General features: G+C 37.7%; 1 protein-coding gene across 1 annotated transcript; it reads right to left on the bottom strand.

Moving 5' to 3' along the window:
• Positions 1-4,320: 4,320 nt before the first annotated feature.
• Positions 4,321-25,309, bottom strand: LOC139719971 (uncharacterized). The gene is made up of 5 exons (XM_071631350.1): positions 25,112-25,309; positions 7,690-7,775; positions 6,961-7,136; positions 5,568-5,685; positions 4,321-4,449 (listed from the first exon to the last, which is right to left on the bottom strand). Exons 1-5 carry the CDS (start codon positions 25,161-25,163, stop codon positions 4,321-4,323), a joined length of 561 nt encoding a protein of 186 aa, XP_071487451.1. The 5' UTR covers positions 25,164-25,309.
• Between the last annotated feature and the right edge of the window lie 1,117 nt (positions 25,310-26,426).

Raw genomic sequence — 26,426 nt, 5'->3', positions numbered from 1 at the left:
ACTTAAGTTCCCGCATGAAAACTTACTTATTTTACATAGAATATGCACCCTTTACCTTAAAGTCTTGATATAGACTCCTCATATAGGCCTACTAGACAACATACTCTGAAAACGGCGTGAGAATTAATCTGCTAAATCGTTTGATTTGCCCTTCAAAGTGACTCCATGTACGCGTCCGGTCCCACAACGCTTGGTCTACTGTACTGTACAAAGTGTACGTATAAGAGTATACGTACGCTACAAAGGCCAGCCGGCCGGCAGCCCGAACTAGAAGTTGTTTACAGGATTGACAGCGCGTACTGTATGCATGCAATTCAAAGGAGCCGCCGCGCGCACAGACGATCGGCAATAGGATTTAACACGCCCAGTGCGATGGGACTAGAATAACCAAAGCACACGTGACTCATTTCAGCGCTTCCTATTGGCTACATTCTTGAACCCATTTTATAATACGTGATATTGGTATTAGTAATATACATCACAGAGGGCGTTAGTAGAATCATCCACCCGATAGTAACTTTGGACCAGTTTGAAACAAACGAAGCAAAGCCGAGTATGTTTTGAACTGTTCCAAAGTAACAGAAGGTGGATAAATCTGAACGCCCGAATAGGTAGTGTGCATTATTTGTTTTATAAAATGGTGACATGGATCCTTGTAATTTCATAATGCAACTTGATTATATCCAGCATGCATTGTGCTGTACAAAAATCGGCCTATAGCATGAGAAATCAAGTACTTGAAATTGCTACTTAGCACTTTTCCTTGTTTTAATATCAACACTGCGTGTAAATAGTTCCAGTAGACAGTAAGATACAAGTCCTTTGGAACTTTTTTAATATAAGTGTACGTTGAGTGCTTGTATTATGTTATTGAATAAGATAACCTGAATTTCAATTCACAAATATATTCCAATCAACATCACGAAACTTGAACGCCGAGTCTTATCAACATCAAAGAGCAATCTGCCTTCGACATTTCGTAGGCATATATATATATATATATATATATATATATAATTATGTGTGTATATATATATATTTTATTACATTTTATATACATTTATATACATTATTATATGACACTTTGGGTTCAGGATTTCTCAGAAAACTTACACGTGGGCTTCGATGTAACTGTGGATGTATGCACTTTACCAATTCGAAAATCCAATACATGGGTCTACAATGGGTTTTAGGCTATGCTCTCGTTTACGAGTTATTTTTTTTTCTTTCTTTCGTTACATCGATTTCTGAACTCAGTATTTTGACGCACAAAAATGTATTTTTTTAAATAAACAATCCTGATCAAGAGCCTCGTATGACTACGATCCACAAGCACAAACTAAGATAAAGATTATGATATTACTTGACAACATTACGTGCAATCACCCACACCATACTGCATCAAATCATTAGTGCATAGCTCAGATAATCACCAATCACTCAATCAGTTACACATGAATGCAAACAAGAAACAATAATCAAGAGAAATAGGCCATGATCTCATAAATAGTGAGAAAGAAATGCCTATCACAATCAAGCTCTGCATAACATACACACAGTAAGTCGATTTGATATGATTGGATTTATTATATCCATCAAATTCATACCAATTTGAACTTTGACAGCGAAGTTTGTGTAAATATATTTTGAGTTTTTGTGTACTTTTATTTACAATCAAGTGAAATCCTTGAAGTACCGAATATAATAATCATAATCTTAGTTATCATTAAAGAACAATGTTTATCACAGACAATTAAACAGTAAATATTTTCCACATGACATTAACTTTACACTATGATAACGTGTTTCTTATAGATTTAAAACAATCTAAAACATGGTGCAAAAGTTTACATTGACTGACCTTTTTCTACAAAACTGCAAGTACAAAAGTTTGTAGCGCATTACGAATAAATAAATTGTTTATCTACACTTACATTTCGCAACATTAATACATAAGATATTGACGTCAAAGCATTTTGCTTCCAGATGGCAGCTACATATTTTGTAATTTAAACGTGGCCTATATCTTTGATATGTTTCAACCGTCCTTTTTTTCATTTAAGGATCCTGGCATAGTAGTTCAAGCAAATAGCCATTCATCAGTGGCATGTGAGCAGTTATTACAAAATACAATACAAATCGCCATGCATTGTATGTTTGGTTTGTTTTGTTTTGTTTTGCTTTGGTCTCCATGATACTTGCTAGTGACAGACTACAGACTAACTGAAAATGGATAAACAGGTTCATGTACACTCTTGATTAAATCAGGGCAGTATTTCCGTCCTAAATTCAAACAAAGAATACATCCTCTGTAAATAAAGAAAATTGAATATCACACTCGAGCTGGCAGTGGCACCATTTCACTTTGTCGGAACGGGTGCAGGTACTAGTATTACCAAATATATGCAGGTATGGTATTACCGGACAGCATGGTAATTCCAGACGTGCACATTTTTGCGTACTAATGACGTTCAATACGCGCGGGGCTTCGTAGATGAGCCTCACAGAGCGTTGTATGGACCGAAATCGCAAAAACGCGACATAAAAATGGAAAAACGATAAAAAATTCACATTTCACCTTAGATTTAGAAGAATATATCGATTTATCACAAGCTTTTTGAAGTGTTCGAAATGTTCAAGTCTGATATTTTACCGTAAAATACGAAATTTGAACCTCATTTGCCGATTTCTTATTCTTTATTTTTGTCGTCCGCTCGGTAAGAATTGGTACGGTGAATCCTGGGTATGAATAATTATTGTGATTTTGGTGCAAGGACAGGGTGCGAAAGACGAAAGATTACTCCTTTACAAAAATCGTGTCCGGAATTATAATGCGATTTTGCACCGCGCACAAGACAACTTTTTAGAGAGGGGTATATTTAAAGTCTATTTTACAAAAGTCGGAATGAATTATTTTCATAACATAGCTGAAATCGTAATTTTCAGGACTTTGTGAATAATTGGTGTTATTTTTGGCCGAAATTTCATCCTCTGAGTACGGAATTCAGAGCCAAAAAAAAAAAAAAAAAAAACGCGTCCGGTGATACGATCCACTCTCCTATGTGACTGGTTAATCCCATGATGGGGATAATGTCTGTTCCTGCTGAACACTATCATTCTCCAGATTGATAATCTCATTTTCAGTATTCATTGTCATATGAAGAAGCAACATGGAATATTATGGTCTCAATATATCATTTCAACAAAGGTACCATGTACATTATTTTTGTTTTCAACATAAATAATACAAAAGTTAGAGTAGAAGCTAATCTGTATTGGAAATCAACTGAAGACAGAGGGAGGGGGTACAAACTTCCGAAAGCCTATAAATGACCATGATGACCCGCTGAAATCGACCGTCACGTGATCAAGGCAAAGACGGGTCATTCCGCTGATGATGGCTATAGCGTTGACAGCTGAAAATTCCGGAGGTAAATTTCTTGCATTGAGATCAAAAGTTTAACACCAGTTTCAACGTAAAAGTTAACCACAGATAGAGTGTAGGCAGTCGTATCAAAGTGTACGTTCTTTAGCACGTGAAATAGACCACGACAGAAATAAGTGAAAACTCCCTCGCTAAGGAAATGATCTACTGAGAACTTTTGTGTAAACTAAGAGTATAAAAACATAGACCTACACCTTAGTGGACTTAAAACAAGTTCTTTTCAGGATTAGGGCTGCAGCAACAAAAGGGTATGGTAATGCCCAAAATTAAAACCTTAGCCGATAAAATGAGATATTCCTTCAGATGGATAGAATGAGCTCAGTGCATCACATGAAGTTGCACATGTGCTACAATTAGTCAAATGGTTACTTCGCAATATAGAGCTACTCATAGAGATGATACTATAAGAATCAGGTGGATATTTGCCATAAGACTTACGACAGTTGGTATTTTTCGTCACGTGTCTTCTCTCTATCATTAATACGAAGGTATAGTCCCGCATGAAATCGACAGTGGAATATTGTCATTTGCAATGTGTGCTATATGTCTGTGAAACTTACTCAAGTTGTATCAAGGTCATTTTGTTGTATACGAACTGTGCGTTAACAGGGCCGCACTGAACAAAACTTCCTAGCACCTTAGGAGGCACACTTATTCTTATCCGTACGATCAGATATACATAAGATTACGTGGTCTAGTGTCACTCAGCAGCGGGTTGGAAGGCAAAAGCATCAAGGCGTTAGAGTATCATTATGAAAGATTCTATTTACAAGCGTGTTTCTCGTGCATGGCAGTATGCAAAACGGGGAATGAGGGATCCAAAGCAAAATACAAAATGTAGGAGATACATCCTTGAAATTAAAAAAAGGAGCAAGTTAGCTGTCTGTCCATTCTGAGCCACTCGCCCAGCCGATCACGCAGCAAGCTAAACGTGCTCCGGCGTTCCCGCTAGCCCGGCTCCCGTCATTGTCCACCTTTCCGAGATCATCCTCGCCAGCATGGAGCTGCGATCAGGAGCAAGCAAACAAGATATCGATACCCACAAAATTTTAGAGGAAAACATGATCGAAGACAGAAGTAATAGTGGTAGTAGTAGTAGTAGTAGTGGTAGTAGATTATATCTTCAAGGTTCAAGTAGTGGTAGGAGTAGCAGTATATGGTAGTAGTAGTGTGTATGTGTGTGCGTCTGTCTGCCTGTCTGTGTCTGTGTACGTCTCCAACACAAAGCTGCGATTACGATTCATTTCAATTTGAGTTTTCATTCGTCCACAATAAACATCAACTATCAATAACAACTAATGCTATATCGGTAACATCCACATAACAAAATCAAAACAAAAGTACGGGGAATATTACATTTATACACTGGTGTAATCAAATGTCATTTAAGGACAATAACAGAAGATAGACACGAGAAGAAAATCTTGTAAGAATCTTACAAGTACATAATCTTATGACAATAGGAATCGACAGGAAAGAGACATGAGCCTTGTAAAAGGCGGAAACCTATCAATATAAGAATTAACTAGAAAAACACTTGGAAAGAGCAGCCCTTCACTATGTAGTTCATCTACACCCATACGTGTACATGCTAATAATCACCCAAGTACAAATTTCCATATAGGCTACCAAGAAGCCTTGAGTTTACCATGTTTACCTCATCAGCTTCCTGCATGCTGCGCGACGCCACGAGCAGAGCACGCGCTTAAGTGTGCATCATTCAATGCAAACCTCAAATACGCGCATCTTGAACTCCAAGTTCATTGATCCTATCAGCCAAAAGATAAAAAATCCTTCAACAATTCATTGAAAATTCCAGGATCAGAAACCAACATTTAATCATATTTTCCTTGTGTTATTATCAAATTTTCGGCTTACTTTAGGTTACATCCAAAGCCGTTCACAACTTTAAATTATGCAAACAGACAAACAAACCAACGCCGGCGAAAAACATAACCTCTTTGCGGAGGTAACAAGATAAAGCAACAGACAAACTAAATGCAATTTCAGATATTTAAAAAAATATTAAAGACTAAAGATTAATTCGACAAATTAAACGTATCATCTTCGTTCCCATTCCCTTTTAATGTCCACAAACGAAACTTTCTCGAGCAATACCCACCACGAAGCTTCGTCCAATGATCGACTTGTTTCCAACGAGCGAGGCGAAAGTGTCGTTGAACCGGACGTCGATGTCGCCGCTGCTATTCGTGACGACGTTTCCCAAGTCTCCTACGTGTCTGTAACAGAACAGAACAGGTCAGCATTAATCAAAAAAATAATGTAAAGTATAAGTCAAAATACATCTAGGTGATTTCTGTTTTATATCATTATCTTCAGTATAATTATGGATATGTATATTGATTAGATTAGATTTGATAGAATTTCTAATGAGTTATTTGAATTAGGTAGAGCTGGCTATAGAGTGTCAAAGTTATGTTCATGTGCCATTATTGTTATTATCCTTATTATCATTTTTGCACTCTTCATCTTCATAAACACGCTGGTTAACTGTAAGCCCACAACTTGTCGTGTCGTATGTGTCATGTGAAGTTACAGTTTGATTGGAAGACTTGCAAAAGTCATCTGACTTGTGATCACAATCACAAACATTAGCCTCAGAGACATAGCCATTGATAAATAGAGTAAATGCCTGATGTACTATCGCCGTAGCTGCTGTAAAATGTCGGTCATTGCCTCACGCGACATGTACTCTTATCCTCGAGTGATAAAACATTGTCATGACTCATGAATATGCATTTATGTAAAGTAAGCATGACCTGTTCAGCCCACGAGGGGCAGAGGAAGATTCGAGACACTTGGGGACTATGGCGCTCGAGGGGAGGAATAAAGTTTTGTTGTTGTTACTGTAAAGAAAGTGTGGTACGGTGATGATTTGGTGTCAGTGATGATACGTGTGACATGTTGAGTTGTCACCATCTTTTCCTCTCCTCTGTAATAATATGTAACAATAATTTAATAAGACAAAAGGTCCCACGAGAAGATGTATCGTCATTGATGGGATAAGGGGAAAGAGGAGGGTCGATTCAAGCATGCTTTTAGGTCATTCTGTTTACTGTTTTACGTCAATTGATCAAATCTTGAAAGAAAGATGTTATTCAGAGGGGTGAAGGTTCAGGAGTGAGTTTCTTCAATTTCTTGTGAGTTTCTTTCTTTCATTTAATATGCCATGTCCGCCTTGGACTACTTAACATAACAATGTCGGAATTTCGGAGCTTGGGTATTTGTTCCATGTTCATCGTGTCACTGCCGGCAACCAGGGACAGCCTGGTGGTAGTGTCGCTGCCCGGAAAGCAGTAGATGACAGGTTGAGTCCCACTGGTCCCTTTTTCCGACATGCTTGTTACCCACTGGTCCCCTTTTCAGACATTCATTTACAAGGCGACATGAATGTAGGCCTGTACCCTACAATCTGCATGGAGCTGAAGGGGCTTGAAAAAAACATTTATGATGGACACTATTTTCCCATTGCATGCATCTTTAGATTTCAGAACCTTTCAGAGTCGGTTGGTCCTGCATGGTTGACATCGTCTGGGTTGTAGTGACCACCAGTGCTGCCGCAGGAGCCTCTGATGTTGCCATAGGTGTGGACGTGGAAACCGTGCTTGCTGTCAGCTTGGAGACTGAGTTTCGAACCGTCAACCTGCAGGTTTATCTCCAATGTTCCACTCTGCAGTTTCGACCAGGATTGTATAGGAGGACGGATATTACTTGAAAATGTTTTCGAATTTCTTCAAAGTTTCTTAGTAATGATAATGATAACTATTTCTCATTGAGCGCTTTTACAGGGCTGTATCATCAAAACGCTGCACAATTAACATACAACATTCACAAAATACATGTATAAAGACAACATAATTATCTACTTCTTCAGTAGATTGTAGGAATAAGAGTGTGTAAACTATTCTTAAGAGAATCTTTATAAATAGAAGTAGGGCCTACATAGCTCTTTCATACTAAAATGTAAAACTATAAAGCTGATACATACGATATTACGAACAGTTATTACCAAGACATAACTAAAAAGATGTAGCCATGGTAAGCATATGACATCAAACTTTGAACCCCGTAACATGTAACCCAGCAATCGATTTCGTGCGGACGGTGATCGATCTATGTTTGCTTATATTTAATTCGGTCAAGTAGAATGAGTAAAGTAAAGTAAAGTAATAAAGTAAAGTAATAAAGGGTTCTACGAGACAAGGTGTTGACATGCAAGTTACCTGTTCCCGCAGATCGACCCGTCCGACAATTTGTGTGTTCCCGCTCTTGGCTAGGAGGCATGATGCGTAGTGGACAGATGCAGGGGCTATTAATGGAGAACAAAGATGGAGTCAACTTAAACATTTAAAATCTTAACAAGTTTGTTTGATTAAATTCTACATTCCGGACACTCTTTATTTGTTTTTCTTCTTGTTTTAAATCACCATTTTTCATTACTCATGATGGGCTCCGTAAACTGAGCTCCTGAACCCGTCGCACGAAGCGTACTATTCCAGGAGTTGCTGCATTGGGTTACAAAGTTACTATATTTAAGAACAAAGTCCAATTAATATGTTCGGATGTTCATAATCGTTAAACACATGATGTCAGAAGAGTGATAAGAAACAAAAATGTGTCAAAGAAAGGGAATGAATAATGGTGCATAAAATGGAAAATTATATCAGACACGACACGCTGTTAGAATCCAACACAAAACCACCTGCTATTATAACAAAATTTTCCCGCAGTCTGAAATTGAAATGAGATATTTACGTCTTACCTCTTGACTTAAAGTAAGGCACACAGTGTATCTTATAGAATATGCTTGTAAAAAAGTCCAAATTTCACAAGGATATATCAGAATCATGAATACACCGTGATCGAGGAAAGCTTGGAAACTTCCCGTCTGTTCGATCGACTGCCAGTGATATGTAAAATTAAACGAAAAGTAATACTAAAACTATGAAAGCCCCGGAAAGAACTCCAAAATGTGAGATGGCCTATTCATATCAACCTGTTAGCCACAGCCAGCTTGTCCGCATGCAAAAATCGTGACGATACATGTATCGATACAACGAGAAACTAAAGGGCTTCGCGTTTCAATGTATAATTGTGACGAGCTTTTATGTTTGGTCACTGAATCATCTTGCATTATATTGGAAGGGTTAAGTTGCACCTCGTCACCACACATTTATGAATACTAACATTGCCCATATACATACTTTCACAAATTAGAATGAAAGTTAGTGCTCAAAAAAAGAGAGTCAGATAGCTAATAAGAGATTCTTCTGGATGATAGTTAGTCCGTGGGAGTTGCCATGGTTACTGCATAACACTGAGCAGGCTCCAAGATGCCGATGCTGGTTAGTATGACCCAACAACAACCAAATGCCACCACAAACGAATACAGCTTCGAGATGTGCACGGAAGACAGGTTCTGAAGACGTGTTAGCAATGACAACACCAGGACTACGTGATGGGTGTGTTTCGAAGATGCGGTAATGATGATGTGCTTATAATAGTCAAGCCACAATGCGTCACGCACATTTCACTCTGGGCAGGAGCAAAGGCAGTATAAAAGTGAAGACCCATTCGTAAGGTTACAAATGATTCACACGAGAAGGGAAACGAATGTGTACTTTAGCCAATAAAAAGAAGGAATATGCAGAAATGGATTGTGGTTAATTTCTTCTGCCCAATTCCGTTAATCGCTCCACGTCCTAGCGCTCTTTTAAAATCAATCTTCAGCACACGCACGTACGACATACAAAGTTGCGAAACGAGACACCAATTTACCCGGGAATTCCTCAAGGTTGCAGTGTGACTTCACAAAGGTGCGGAGGAAAGCGACCTCGTGCTCGAGGTCGTTCATCTCGGTCTGCAGAGGTTTGAGCTCGTCGACCTCGCTCTTGAGGGGTTTGAGGGCGTCGATCTCGCCTTGGAGCCGTTCCAAGGTTCTAAAGAGAGGGATCCGCGCAGCACCTGGTATGGGTGGAACAGGGAAGAACGGGATACCGTCAAAGGGCAAAACGAGTCGCTACTATACCTCGGTGCTTCAAGTATTTATGGAAAGAAGATGGCATCTTGCCGACTATAACTTGACCACCTGCAGACACTGCAGATGGGGACATCCAGGTCACTCGGTGAACTTACCAAGATGTGAAGTTATGCAGACATTTTATCGATTGTGGCATTGTGGCACAATATCTCAGAATATTTGTAAAGGACCAAAAAAAAAAAAAAAAGGAATGATAGGCCTAATAGGTATTTTGACGGAAATCGATGGGTGACGTAGACACAAAGAGAAAACGTGCAAAGTCATCCAGAATGTCAGTAAATGTTACTATGCAATGTGAATTTACTTTTATTTTTCAAAGATAATTTACGGATTTTTTTTAATGCCATTTAGATGTATTTTATATAACCAAACTTTCTTTAGCGTTACAAGTAAAGATATTTCTCAGGTCAAAATCAAAAGCGCTATTTCAACATTATTAACATACTTGAAACCTCCACTACGCTATGCACCCCACCATCCTCCCCCCCCCCCCCGACACACACATACACACAGGTATTGATAAAGAGAATACAAATGCCATCGAGAATTTAGGACCTCGCTTTTTTCATATTTTTCTTTTCATTCCGTAGCAAGAACTGGAACTCCGGATATAGTTAACCACTGTCATAATGGGAAGTTACATAATAAAAAGTCAGTTAACGTCCAATGAATCCAGCCGAACCAAAGAAGGGAAAGAACCACTAACCCTTTCAAAACTGAAGGAAATGCAAAATAAAAGACAGAATGAAAAATGATTGTTTTAGTACAAGGTTGACAACGTATTTTTACAGTGTTATACTTCTACAGAGATTTCCGAATAATTGTTTTTGTCACACTTTACATATCCACGTATGACAAAAATTGAAGATTTCTCAACAGATGTAGCCTAAATAGATTAAAAAAAGATAGTCAGGATAGCACTAAGAACTAAATAGCAAGTGACGTCACAATTTCACCGCCTGGCAACCTTTTAACGTTCCTACAAATGCCCATAGAGGTATATAATCAAATGGACTACCACTTCAAATGTTATATGTCAAAATGTAATGACATTGTAGAAAGGAAGGTCGCCAATTTTCTACCTGTCTAAAATGCTCATGAATTCATTTGGTTTGTTGTTTTCCCCCAAGGCGTCAGTGAGCCATCGTTGTAGTCGTTGTGTTTAGTAAAGAGTAAAGATCACCGCCTGTTTGGTTGAGGCGATATCCCTTTAAACATTATAAGGACACCGTATACATGGTATAGCGTTACCTCTACATATCACATTACTGTCATAATGTATCCCACTTTAAGTAAGGCGGACACAGCGTTGTCAAAGGGCGTATAATGTCATTGAATGGCAAAACTTGACACTTGAGATCATTGCTGAAACAGCTTCAAATAAATTGCATTGTCGATTTGTGGTAATTAGGTTTAAAATGTACTAAGGATTAATTTGAAATTGTCAATCAAAAAAAAAAGAAAAGATCTCTCGTTTTACAGTTTTATCCATTTTTAAATAAGAGGGCATAAATCTACAGCTAAACAATTTCATTTCTCCGCGCTTCTAGCTTCAGCCTTCAATATGACAAAAATGATGATTGAATGATGATGATAAAGATAGTGAATATTCATATTCCATAATTTGCATTATACATTCAAGGCACAAAATAAAATCATCAAAAGGACTGTAATGTAACTGCACTATGAGTAAACTCTAAATGCACTGTTGAAAAGAAGTTAGTTTTGGGGACGCTTTTGACAACTTTCAAAAAGGTCATGCTACGGAGAGATACCGTTAAGTGTCCGAAATTATGTTATGAACTCTACCTTAAAGTCACGCGCCTGTAGGAAAGTGCACTTCATCGGCAAGAGGAGCATTGAGAAGCATGCATTAGTAGCAACGTAGGCCTAATGCTGCATGCGTGTATCTGCTAGTAGATATAACGTTTGAAGAATTAGCTGGTTCCCAACATGACCCCATGTTGTGTTGGAAGCATTCTATCGAGACGTTTTGCTGACGGTCGAAGGCAGCTGCAAGGCGGTGTGTATTCGTTCCAGCTCCCGAGCGTGTCCTCGACATTTTGATCATGTTGCGTTCGAGTACCTAACTGATATGTATTAGAAGACACATGGTCGACATACGTGGTGGAGATGTAGATAGTCTGTCAGTGTCGAGAGGCACCCATGCAGCCCAACGCTCACGTTTTCCCCGTGCAGTTCATTTCCTTTAACTCGTCTACCAACTCGTCATAACCAGACGAATCCAATCTTCACTCGACCAAAAAAGAAAAAGAAAAAAGAAAATAAACACTTTTTCAAGCTCATATTTCTCATAGAAATTTTGGTTAAATGTTGAAGTTTTATATACCATGTTAAAGGTAATGCAATTGGCTATCAACTTGGTAAGTCAATAAAAAGGGAAACTTTACGCATGAGTGAACACCACTGTTTTTCTCTTGAAAGGGCACAAAAGTAAAAATTGCAAAAATAAGCAAGCTGTCATTCACCCGTAAATGCTCTTCCATGTAACAATGAGAACAAAAGACAAATTTCACGCAATAAAAAGCATGAATTCAGTTGCAAAAAATATACCTATGATTTCTGTTATATCTTTGAAGATCAATAAACATGATAAAGGCTAACAATGAAGAATTTTCTGTCAAATCCAAATTCAAATGAAATAACAGAAGAATCAATGTTAACAAAAATGTTGGGATTTTGAATTTATTTTTCAAATGAGGAAAATTGTACATTGCATTTGGTTCTTGAATTTGTCTTATGAATTCTTAAATTACTAAAGTGAAGAATGAAATAAAGATATTCTGTTAAATTAATCATTTTGTGCCCTCACTCCCTATGTCATTTGAGGTTTGATTTGACAGAAAATTCGTATTTTCCCACCTTATGTTTCCCACTTTGATTTTGTTTGAGGTAATAAAGAGATGAAGAGAAAGAAAACTTATTTCTGTTATTTTATTCATGTCTCTCATTGTGTTAAACTGGTCTTTTGTTATCATTGTTATCTTAAAGGGCATTTGCAAATGAAAGACAATGTGTCAATTTTTGCAATTTTTACTTTTGTGCCTTGGAGGACAAAAACAAGTATGTTCACTCATGCGTAAAATTTCCCTTTATATTGACCTACTAGGTTGATAGCAAATAGAATTACCTGTGATATGGTGTATAATACATTGATTTTCATCAAAATCTTCTTTGAAAATTATGAACTCGAAAATGTTTACTTTCTTTTTTTTTCAATTCATTTATCGCTGTGACCCTATTCTTACACATCCTCCAAAACAGAATTGGTCTGTTTTTTCCTTTTCCATGAATGATTGCTGGTGGGTTATAAGTTTCTTCGTTTGATGGCTATTCATGTACAGTCTGGATAATTTAGACTACGTCCCTTGGGATTTAAGTAGGCTGTTATCTGATACGTGATAATAACTAATGAAATGAATATGTATTCATTGGGTCAAACTCGACCTGTATTGCCTAACAATACGAATTTGATTAATTTTTTAATCCACAATTTAATGATATTATTCAAAAACTTTATAAAAAGTTACTTTTGAATTCATACTGATGTTTTGTATGATGACAATAGCATTTAAATCTTATGTGTAATAAACTTTCATCAGGACTTGATTCCTTTAGTTCTGCTGGTGCTAATAATATCTTGCTTACACCACTATAGGTATACATAAACACTTCTGAAAGCCATACAAAATCCTTCTTACATACATTCCCCTTTTCATGATTCTATTGTCAGCTATCTCATTGTCTAAAATTGCACTGATTTGTATAATAACAATATTTGACGTCATCTGTGTTTCGTTGTTTCGCTTTTTATAAGTTTATATGCATTTTTTTCCTTGAATGATGGGAACAAATGGCATGAAATGATATATCGATTGCAAGGCAGACTCTTAAAGACAAGCAGACAAGACAACACTCATGTCTGTGCGTTCACATTATGTCATAATTGGTAGATTTCGCGCCTGTTATCTGTAAAGATATCAGGTCCTATGTCAGATATCGCGCTTTCTATTTTGCATAACCTTCATACGCAGATTTCTCGAGTGAGTATCGCACGAAGCAGCTATCGCTTTAAAGAAGTAACTTGAGGAGTGCAGCCCTCAAGCATATGTGACATCCAGTGTTGGGAAATTAAAGGGATATCGAAAACCCAAGAAAAAGACTAACGGGGGAGTCGTCACAATAGTAGGCCTACGGGAACTTTGCATGACTTGTTTTTATAATTTCAAAGGGCATGGAGGTGGTGAAGCTATTCTTAGACTTTCCACCGAGCACGAGCAAAATAATTACGCAGAAAATAATGGAAAGCAAACATAGATTAGCACGAGGTGAAACGCATACATGTGCCAAACCAATGCGTCTGATTGTGATTAGTATGCTATATTTGCTTTGTATGACATCATGGACATAATAGTCATTGTCATGAAGATATTTTGACGGAGTAAGTGTTATGATCCATCCATACGTAACCCCCGCATTGATGGTCTAGATCAAAACGTTTCGCTGTAGTATTGTGACAGGTATATGATAGGGAATGTAGTGTAGGACACCTCTTTCAATTAATGTTCACACTATGACACACATGACATGAAAACACGGACGTTGAAATTACAAGTCATGCAAATCTTTAGGTTCTCTTGCATTTTTTTTTTTGTGAGTCACGCTCTTTCTCCTGTTGTTTTGTTTTGTTCTAAGAATCTATTAAAACGGATCCTTAATCTGAAATTTATCGCCCTGATAATGTAGGTCATATTTTATTTCATTCGTACCATGACATAGTTGCGATTGATATATGAACAGTTGTTGTGTTGGTTTCAAGTTTGATTTATTTCATTTCCAACGAACAAATAATTAAGAATACAATGAAATGTTCGTATATAAAGATATCAGGAAATCAGTACAACAATGCGATGAACATAATAACATGTAATAGAGACACAGGTAAATTATTAACAGAGATACAAATAAATGTTATGTCATTATGAAAAAGGTAGAAACAAAATTGCTCGAAATGGAGGGGACTGCTATAAAGCAGAGCTTGTAGTATGCAGTTCTCTCATGAAATATATAAAAAAGAATTATTAAGTGATTCTTGGGGTGATTATGAATGGAATGGGTTGTTTTTGCAATTCGTATGCCATTCTGAATTGTGAACTGAAAATGAATGTATCAGACTTCAACAGCTGCCGATTGTATTTGTAGGCCTACTTCAATTTGTATCTATTTGTATTTGAAGTGTTTGTTTCATAGTATGATATATTTCATTGAAGCTGTTTGTAATTGTTTGAAATCAAATGATATAGCTGAACTGGTCGGGGAGGGAGGCCTCAAGCCTCGCTGATAAAGATTCTATTTTCCTGACCCTGGCAACCAGCGGTATGGACCTAGAATCACCACATTATTCTATATCATATCATGTAATATGGCTTTCTATTTATATTTTATGTTGAAATGCCAAACAAATCAATAATAATGATAATAACAATATGACTGTAAGGGTTAGGAAACACTGTTTGACGGAGATGATGTAATTTAGAAGAAGGGCTGTGAAATTGTAATTCGAGGAAGATGAAATGAGTATCTCAAACACGAAAAATTGCTCAATTAATCAGGGTAGGTTATAAGGGTTCATTTTACATGAACATTATATATTACATTATGACTCGTCATACAAAAGTTTTAGCCAGAGACTTGACATTAAAGTTTAGGAACTTAAAATGACACATACTCCTTCCCCGCATGAATAGAAATACATGCACAGACAACATACTGGCGTGACACTTTAATATGTATACCCTACGAGGAATTGCTACCTACCGCTCCCCCACCCCAATTGTTCAGTAGAAACCTGGTCCTTGAGAAACGTGTTGTTCAGTGACTGCCCGTGATAACAATCAAGAACGAGACTCGGTTCCTTATTGCACCCTTATATCTTGTTCCCCTTCTTCGGAATCTTGATAATTCTCTTTACCATCACTTTCTTTTCGTCTTATCCTTCTTTCTTTCTTTCGTTTTTACTTCTTCCTTACGTCTCCTACTTCTCCTCCACGGCTTCTCCTTTATAATATGCCATAACTTCTCCATTTCATGTCCGACTCTATAATGGAACTTTTATCGTTCTAAGTGTTTGATTTTTATCAAAGTCAATTTAAAAACGGAGTAGATTTTGCTCCAGTTTTTTCTCTCTGTATCTGTTTTCTGCTTCAAAATATCTCGTGCCATCTCACCTCTCACCTTGTCGGGCATCTACCTTAACGGGCTGTTCACCTATGACACCTCGGTCTCGCAGTCTCCTTTTTTTTTCTGTTAATTTTTTTACCAAAATACATCAAATGCGGTGGTCTTTTGTGCTGGAACTATTTTCGGCGCAGTCACCTGGGACTGAAATCCTCTGAGAGTTTCTTTGAGCATATTATGACGTACGTCGAAACGCGCCTGCGCGTTTAGTATGACCACTGTCATCGACAATACGGATGAAGCCGACAGACCATAACATAGGCTTAACTGACGCCATTGAGCTATTTGGGGAAAAAAGCGAAGCAAATTTTTGATCGTCGATAAGAAATAAACATTGAAGTACTTTATAGAAACAAGTGATAAGAAGATTGATATGAAAAGCTAGGAAGGACGTTATTGCTGGCTCTTAGCTTGATGACAAGAAGAAAATGAAGATATTTAAGTACTAATTTTGAAGAAAAAAAATCCTGAAAAGTAGGCTATGCCCTCATGAAAATCGATCCAATCTTGCCTTTGCTGCATAATTCGTGCCGACAAGATCTCCCTTGAGTTAAACGTCTAAAACTCACGGTACTCGTCGGATCTGGTATTCCTGCCGTGACATTTTGCACTCAATTTCATGAAGTATTTAAAGTGGCTAGCTCTCAACGACTTTTGCAAGTGCTCTATAAGTCTGCGACAGTATGCAATGTCGGTAGAGGAAAACGAACTACAGTTCCGCGAAGACAATCACTGCCCAACTTCAGGCTTAGTTTTGTTTTGTTTTGTTTTGTTTTGTTTTGTCTGTAATAATGAGTAACCGTTGGCAGGCAACTACTTTACGAACTCACTTCGTTTCGAAGACGGAGCCTTGATTGCTCAGATGAATGTCGGTCATCCGAGTTCATGGTTAATTTGGATTAGTGTCGCATCGGATTTGATTGACAAGTCAAATTGATTGAATAGCAAAACGTTGTTTGTGATAATAGGACGGTTATATCCATAGAGTGAACCAACCGGTACAATATTAGCACGGTACAAAGACAACGTGGAATTACGCTGTTTTCATTCAATTCACGCAATCGGCGATGCGTGTTGTATAATTTCCTATTTCAGTCGGCACAGATTGTTGAGTTCAAACTGGATTTATTCTTCAGCCCACACAGCACCATTCTACACTGCTCTATTTGATTGCATGCACTGCTAACTTCACACTCAGATGACGACAGTGTGATATATTGTAGGCCTATACTCTGTTGGGTAAAACGTGAAAATGTAGTAAATATATTCTGCAATTGTCTCAAAATGTGACAATCTACTGTGTTGTGTACAGATAACCAGTGCTCTTAAATACTGTGAATCAACACTCCCAGTATGGTAATCGATGTCTAATACAGTAAGAGACTATTAACAAGCATGTGGTTATACCACAGTCGATCTATACGACATTAAACGCGCACTCTTAGAATCCTGGCGTAAATAGTGAGAGTGCGAAGCTAGAGTATCGTTTCGTTGTAGATCCATGGTTACAATGAATTCATATGCTTTGCCACACTGTACAGTTACGCAGAATAATCGTCATTGTGTATTAAAATGAACGCTCATGCGTTACAAGGTGTGACAAACATTTGAGACCGCACTGTCTAGCTAGTGGTCAGTTTACTGGATCAACATGATATTCGTGACGACTCTCTGATGCATTGCAAACTCGCAAGCAAAACGCAAATGTACTGTTTTCACACTGTTAGACTGATAACAAAAATCATATCACTTTACCCGGGACCTAACACTTTGAGCATAACATGTGTTGTCGGGATGGACTACACAACCAGGGTCTTACATGTTGTCTATATACAGCTTATTGATTAAAATGTTACCATATATGTAAGGAAGTAATTTTGAAATGATTTACAAATCATTTAAAGTTCAAGTAAAATCCTACAAATGATAAAAGAAGTAATAACGCTTTGAATATTAGGCCGTCATCAAATCATCGTATTGTATTAAGGCAACTTGAAAACTTCTAGTCACGTAACTGCGATGGCAAAGTCAAGAAGCTCTCCACATGTATATCACTTTACTCTTGCTTCCATTTTCGAATAATGATGCTCTTTTTAGAACTCTTTTCAGCGTGCAGTTACGATAATGTGGTTAGAAAAAGAGCATAAAAACACTTCTCTGTGTGGATTTCAGAAAACTAATACTACTGTAAATTTTGTGTACAACACCAATGGAGAACTGCTCAACTTTGTCAGGAAAGTCACATGACCAAATCGCCTTTGATGAGTCGTCAAAGAATGGTACTCGATAATAACTTTTATCAGCAGTTAAAGTGTGATAATTATTTGTTCGATTTTACACAAATTTTCACCGATTTTACCTCTAACTTCAAATTCAAGCATAGGAGTGACAGAATAGTATACTATTCCCTAAAGGGCCTTAAAAAAACTTTTTATTTCGCATGCTGTAGCTCTGTAATCGTAACTAGTTCCCAACGTTTCATCGAGTCACAGAGAAGAAAACGTGACTTTTCTTGCTCCATTCCGTCGGCAGTCGCAATTGCGTTTCTATGTTTAAACTATGATTGTTTCCCAAAACGAAGAAAATAACACAGCTATGTGCTGAACACACAAGAGAGGTTGGAAATCGGACCATGGTGCCGCTGGAGGCATTGCCATTGTGTGGAAAGAGAGGCAAAAAAAAAATATTGTCGTGTAGCAACGATATACGCTGAAACATATTAGCATTCCAGGTCTCGGATCGAGACGAAAACAGAGATGCGATTTCAAAACGCTTCGAGGAGAATCAGGCAGTTTGAAGTTGAGAAGAAGCCGACATTTCTGTTGGCATGGAAAGGTGGAATTTTCCCATGCAAGGTAAATGAACAATAAAAACACACATATGATATCTATCTATATACCTACGTGTAAAAAATATATTTATGTGTGGATGGGTGTGGCTGTGTTTCTGTGTGTGTGCGTTGGGATTTATGATATGCATGGGCTTGTGACAGAAAACTGGATATGTACATATCATTTATAGAAAAGTAAGATAATATGCCTATTCTAAAATCATCATGAACGAAGGCAGCAAAAGAGACAGAGAATTATAGAGAATATATAGAGAATTGGGAAGTAAATGAACAATAAATACACACGTATGATATCTATTTATCTATCTAGATGCATATATTTGTGTGTGGATGGGTGCGGGTATGTTTCTGCTTGTGTGCGTTGGGGTTGATGCATGTGCGTGCGAACAAAACTTCAGTTAAAGCTGTCAACCGGATGTGTAAATGGTATTTGTAGAAAAGAAGGCTATAAGCCTATCCTAAAACCATCATGAACGAAGGAAGCAAAACAAAACAGAGAATTAAAAACTGCCTGTTTTATTTCCTTCGTTCAACTTTTCACCATCTCGGCTGCTTCGAGAAAAATCTTTCGATATTTGCTCCCTGAGTGTACTGGCTTGAGAGACGTTTGTCATGTTTTGGTTAAGATTCACAACTGTAAAAACAGCTTGCTTCACTACTACTGAAAAGGAAGGGAGAAGAAGAAGCAAGAAGAAATAGGACGAGAGAGAAGAGAAGGAGAGCTGAACGTAAGTGAAAAAGTAAAGCTTTATGAGTATTATTGATTCAAGAAACTAGGTTAGAGCAATTGAGGGACATGCTCAGGACTGTTAAGTGACTTGACATCCCCCTTGTGTTATTTCTAGAAACAGCTGTACCTTCTGATTCTGATGAGCCGTTGAAATAAGCTCTCATGTAGGATTTGAGATGACACTTGAAATCTAGAAAAGTGTTTTTCTACCCTGGAAAACGAAATGATCGAGCTAATCACGAACAGGAATACATCAAGCACTCATCCAATATATTTCATTTCATTTTATTTCAATTCAATGTATGTTTATATTTCTCAGTGAGAAATATATCAGCAGTAACAAAATTGACTGATATGTATGATATCCCAGCTTGAATGCACAATGAGATATTAGAAACATGTAGAACATGGCAGTCAGTTTATCAAAAATTTGAATTTGAAATGCCAGAGAAACACGATGGAATCTACTTAAAAGCAAGTAGAAACCAAGAGTAAAGATCAATATATGGAGCACGGATATAACTTAGGACCAAAATAAAGTAAACAATTGAACAATGATACAAAAAATATACGAAATATATGGGGATATAATGATATATGAAATACCGAGAAAAAATATCAACCAAAGACAATTAAAACTTGGGCTACAGTGATGAAGAACCTGGCGATCTTGAGCGCCTTAGGAGAGGAAGGCAAACAATGTATATCACCTCTCAGTGTGCCCCCATCTTTAAGGAGTCCCATCTACTTCTTGGCCCCACTCTCTTCAATTTACGAGTCAGATAAAAATGGAGGGTAAAGATGATTTTAAAATATTTTGTAATCATACGTAACTTTGCAGAGGAGGAAGAATTTTCAGTGTAATAGAGCAAATGACTATAATGACAATATGTAACATTTCAATCAGATTCATAATGAGTATAGTCATTATGAACACAGATATAGATCTCGACCGTGTATGAAAAACCAATGCGGAATTCCATGCATTTCTTATTTGAACTTGACGCAACCTTAGGAGCTAGGCTTTTGTAAAACATCCCCGAGGATGTTTGTAGGTGTCAGAGAAGTTACTTTACGCCCCCTAGTGTTGAGACAGTAGTCCTCTATGACAAGTCTTCTGACTCTCTGGTGTCTCTGGAAGACGCCACTTGTGATGGCACATGATATCAAATAACATATTGCGCGTAAATCAAACTGCAGCTCAAATTACGGACGCTTGCATATAGCCGAAAGAGCTGAAAGCGTTGTGTACATGTTTTGTATCATCTTCAGATGATCCGGGAACGTACAAAGGAAAGGGTCGACATCATCCCGTAAATGGGCTCAGGAAATGTAACATGAGTATTAAAGTAAAAGTTAAAGGACAAGTTCACCTTCATAAACATAAGGATTGAGAGAATGTAGCAATATTAGTGCAACGCATCATTGAAAGTTTGAGGAAAATCAGACAATCCGTTCAAAAGTTATGAATTTTTGAAGTTTTTGTGCAGTAACCGCTGGATGAGAAGACTACTGCAGTGTATGAATAACTTAGATGTCACATGCGTACAACAATATAAGGAAAATATAAAAAGAATTTCACTAAATTCCATCTTTTGGAAAAAGTACACATTCCCCTGACTTGTTACCGACAAATGTTATGGGTAATATTATTCCCCCTGCCTTTAGAAAGAGGCAAGTCAAGTGCTCTTTTATTATGCGAAAAAAGTGAAAATATGTTGAATTTTCTTTTACATTGTCTTTATACTGTTGTACGCATATGACTCACAAGCTGTAGTAGTCTCCTCATCCAGCGGTTCCAACACAAAAATTTTAAAAATTCATAACTTTTGCATCGATTGTCCAATTTGCCTCAAACTTTCACTGATGTGTTCTACTAATATTGTTGCATTCTCTCAATCCTTATGTTTATGAGGGTGAACTTGTCCTTTAAATCGCGCCTGAATAATGTAGCATATCATCTTAATACATTAAAACGTTTCTTGAAAACAGTAGCACTAAAAAACTACCTAACTTTCTTTTTATAGGTCAGGCCCTTAATGGAACTTTTACTGTCTTGTTTGTTTAACTTTACTCGTTCTGCTGATAAAAGAATTCTTGAAGCTGTTAACCCTAGAAGCGATTGTTTGCTGTTGATAATTTGATTACGTGGTTTAACAATGGGGATAACTACTAGAACGAAGGGGTCGACGACCTACACCAACCATGAAGTCACATGACGTCAACACAAAATGCGATCATCATAAAAAAAAAAACAATAGCAACTAAGCTAAAATGACAAGAAAAAGAATCGCATGAATTACCAATCTGTAGGGGCACTGTGGCATAGTGGATAGGATTCCTGACTTTTGATAAGAGGTCCGAGTTCGATTCCCGACCACTGCTTACGTCCTTGAAAAAGATGTTTATCACAAACCATGCCCCTCTCCACCCACAGGTGTATGGGTTCCTGGTAACGCCAGGGTAATAACAATGGCAGTGCCCTCTGATTAAAACAGTGTCAACACTGAAGAGGCTACCCTGAATAAAGAAGACCATATTGTCATTATTATTATTATTATTATTATTATTATTATTATTATTATTATTATTATTGTTATTATCATTATCATTATTATCATTACTATTACTATTATTACTATTATTGTTTCTATTATCATCATTAGCTGTGTCCTCTTAATCCACCCAGGCCGTCCCTTGCCCATGTACTCAATGAAGTTAAAAGATGATTTGAAAAGGGAGAACACCCAACACATCGCAAAAATATATATCTATCGAAATTGAAACCGGGAAAGATTTTGTCCTGGGGTCCCATCAATATTGTTCCTTAAACCTTGCTACAGAGGGAAGCGGAGATCGATGTTGATGTTTGTTGTACAGCCACGGAAGGTTCCCTATCAGAAATCCAACTCCAGTCAAAATGAATTGTAATCTAAACGTATATCAACGATTGAAAGAAATTCCTCCAGGTGAAAAGTTTGGTCCTGTTTGTTTTCTTTCCTGTTTCTTTTCATTTCTGCTGCCTTACGTTCTTCTTTTTGTTTCTGTAGGTGCTCTGATCATGCCAGAGATATAGTTTGAAAATGTATATGGACATTAAAAACGAGAAATTTATTTGACATACCTCACGGAGAGTGATGACGAAGTTTAAAGTTTCGTTAACGTCGCCATGACACTTTGACACCATCCACCAAATAACAATAAACACGTGTAAAACACCCAAACGAAGATTGACAAATTCGAGTCACATTGTCTGTTCATTGCGACAGTTTCAAAACGAATTTTTTATCGTGATACAATCTGCTCCTCCCACGGGTCCAAAGCATAAATTGCTTGTCCGGAATGTTGTATTTTCAAAACAATTGAAAAGTAAGGTGAGTATGCAGTCCCCTCTCGTGAGGGGACTGCATACTACAAGCTCTGCTTTTTAGCAGTCCCCTCCATTTCCAGCAATTTTGTTTCTGCCTTTACCACAATGATATAACATTTATTTGTATCTCCTTGATAATTTACCTGTGTCTTTATCATATGTTATTATGTTCGTCGCATTGTTGTACTGATCTCCTGACATCTGTATATACGAACGTTTATTGAACTTGAAGGTATACTTTTTGGAAAGTTCTATTGTGAGTTTGTGTTTGTGTGTGTATTGTTTGTATGTGTATTATATGTGTGTGTGTGTGTGTGCGTGGGCAAGAGAGAGAGAGAGAGGACACGTAACTGCGCGCACTTGTGTGTTTATATATATATATATATATATATATATATATATATATATGTGTGTGTGTGTGTGTGTGTGTGTGTGTGTGTGCAAGGCAAGAAAATGAAATTTGCCAAAAAAATCATACAATAATAGATTGCAGTGCGCGACACAGATTATTATGATGAATCACAAATATACAAATATGGGATAGCGTTGTGAATTTGTCAAAACTAACTGTGAATAAGTATAATGACGTTTTGACTTGCATGTCCTTTTCATAGCAATGAGCATTTTCAGAATGAATGAGGCCCTGTTCATAGATTAGGTAAATACTGTCTCCTCTAGAGGTAGCAGTTTTGGTAGCCTAAAATTCTCCAGTTTTAACTACCTCCTTGATATCCTTTCCCACCGCTGACAACAATAACTGGAATAGTTTATACTCCCAGACTTACGAGGTTGTTGCTTTTCACGGTTGCACAGCACTTATTGTTCTGCGTAAAATCTTCCTAATAACACAACTGGGAGTGGGATGGGGTGGTCGATCTTTACCACAATATAGTCTAATAGGGATTATCCCATCCGGTCTCAACAAAACCCGAAATTCTTTATTTCTTTCAGTTGCCGAGCCACAGCAAGCGACCCCCATTGTAACCTTGCTGAGGAAAATGTAAAACGTAGTTGATAACACACATAACCTGGCTGATAACACACATACACACAAAAACAAACAAACAAACGAACAAAAAAGAAACCTCGCTAGGTAATCACATTTCGCAGTCCTTCAATACTATTCGCTCACGAGTAGGAACTTGCAATTGTAAATATCATAATCGTTCTTTTGTGCCCAAAGCTCCCCCGCCTCCTTCCTATGCTTACGCGCACAGTGACATAAAAGGTAGTCACTATAATGGGAATGAATACCCGTCAAAGGATAGAGATATTTATCGCAGCCATTTCTTTGATATAAATTCGTCTGTCAAATGACTTAACTGTCTAAGCCTGATAAACGACTCCTCGGAATGTTGTCGAAGCCTTTTAAATCCGGTCGATCTAGCCAAGTATCTGAAATCGCCAGCCAAATGAACAGTCAATAAAAACTGCAGAACTATCAGGCCACCTTAAACACCCATTCATTGTCAATGGGGAATTGCTTTACGAACAATTACCGGGCATGCCACCACACATCATTATACAATTACTGATAAACATCATGCTCTGTTGATTGCCAATTGGCACCAGAAACAACCATATGCGAAAAATACTTGGCACCCTCCTCCCCTATTAACTATGGAGGCATTGAACGGGCATGCCCTGCCTGCCACGCGTGCAGAGCTTGGTATGAATTACACAATAGCAGCCACGTTAGCATGGTAATTTAAGAATAGTTCGACAACACAAACATAGTTTTAACTACTATCATCTCTGTCGAACATACGTCTGGTTTGTTTGTTATTGTGGGGGGGGGGGGGGGTAGACCTACGCTGACGTAATAAAGGAAAAGAGACCAACATGAATGTATTCAGGAAATCCGGTCTCTTGGGCCACTCACTAAAACTCAGATACTGATACATGATAATACAACAGTAATCGTCTACGAACCTTGCATAACTCGGTGGCTGACTATTGTTAAAATCAAACATCTATGACTATTGTGTATGTAATGCAAGGAAAAGCACCTTCAAAATGTTATCGCGCGTAACCTATTTCCTCTCGCAGGTTGCCGTTTAGTTGAAAACAGACTTGGTTTGGTAAAGAGTCGTGCCACCAGTGGTTTTGTTTCGACTGGAATTCATGTATTTTGTTTGTTTTGTCTTGTCAGTTGTTTACGAAAAAGAGATCCTTTTCGACAAATTTTTGGACATTGGTGAAATCCGCTCCTGAGATACAATATAAGAGTACACGGGACTGCAACAAAGCCGTCAAAGCGTCAGTGGCAAAAAAAAAAAAAAAAAAATGAATGAAAAAAAATCGTCTGTATGTGTCATGTTCCATGTTTCTTCTATAAGTCGGCTGTGCTCCATTGATAAGGCAAATGTAATAATGTGTAGGCCTACAACACTTACAGCTCTGTGCCAGTAGAGTGGCGAACAAGGCGATGGCAAGCAGGAGCTGCATCTTGGAAGTCGTGACGCTTTTCTTCGCTGAACTCTCGGCAGCACCGGTGACAACGGTCACCCCCTAGAAGGGACGAAATGGAGCGACTTACTTTCACCACTGAGGTAATCCAACACAGGAAAGGGGCGTCTGCTGCCCCGTCGGAGTGCTCTTACGAAATGTATAAAAGGTGTCAGGAACGGAGATTCGCCTCTAACATGAGAGCCAAAAACAGTCGTAGGGGGCGTGTTTTCCCATCTCGAACTTTCTCACATGCTCAGCCAAGGTATAATCTAGTTCTTGGAATCTATGTGTGTAGTGCATTTGGATATCCGAGATGCACAATGCATTGTAAGGAGTGACAATAAGACATTATCTGGCCACAACAAGAATGATGCACATTGTGGGTCAAAATTGATGTATGAGAAATAGCTACATCGGCTTCCGACGGATAACTGAGTAACCACTGGATTGGTTTGTTGTCGTCAGAAGGCATCCCGCAGATTCTAAGCAATGCGAACATGGTGAAACTCGTTGATTGGCCATAAAGAGATCTGTAGATGACAGACACAGATTTATCACAAAATGATTGCATAAAATCGTAGATCCATAGTGACTATTCTCGTGTGTGTTTCTTTATTTTTTTGTTACAGTGCACACCATATACTACGGTATATAATGTTTATAGCGGAAACAATGAAAGTGACTTGAAGTCACTGATTTGATACCAGCAACAAGGAATCATGTTCCAAGTACATTATCATCATGTATGTGTGCTTGTGAGTTATTCATGATATATTCAGATATACATGAAAAATGCATATTTTGTGTTATAACCATGTCACACATACACACGCACACATACATTATACAGGTAAGAATATAGGCCTACATAATGTAGGGAGGGGCGGAAGATGGAACTAGAACGTCCAAGTAGACAATAGAATTCAAGTACTAACAAATCGAAAGCATGGTGTTTATGATAAATTCGGATAATAGTCATAAATAGACCAACGGGAGCAATATTTATTGTCAAATCGAGTTGATTTTATTTTGATCTTTTTGTTACATTTTTGTTTCTCATTTCAGAGAATCTTTATCATAAAAATAACAACGTGAAATAAATAGATAAAGAAGTAATATCTACGTATTCTCCTACTAAAGTAATCATGTAGTACACACAATACGTCTACAACAGAAACAAATCAATTAGGGCCCATACCAGTACATACTGATTCGATTAAGTTTCACTCAAAATGCATTAGTTTTCTTTTTTGTAACACA

The sequence above is a fragment of the Diadema antillarum genome, unplaced genomic scaffold (assembly GCF_040938485.1).
Source record: "Diadema antillarum isolate AM-2024a unplaced genomic scaffold, OU_Dant_1.0 scf00000117, whole genome shotgun sequence".
Classification (NCBI taxonomy): Eukaryota; Metazoa; Echinodermata; class Echinoidea; order Diadematoida; family Diadematidae; genus Diadema; species Diadema antillarum.
This window is presented reverse-complemented; position numbering and strand designations above follow the sequence as displayed.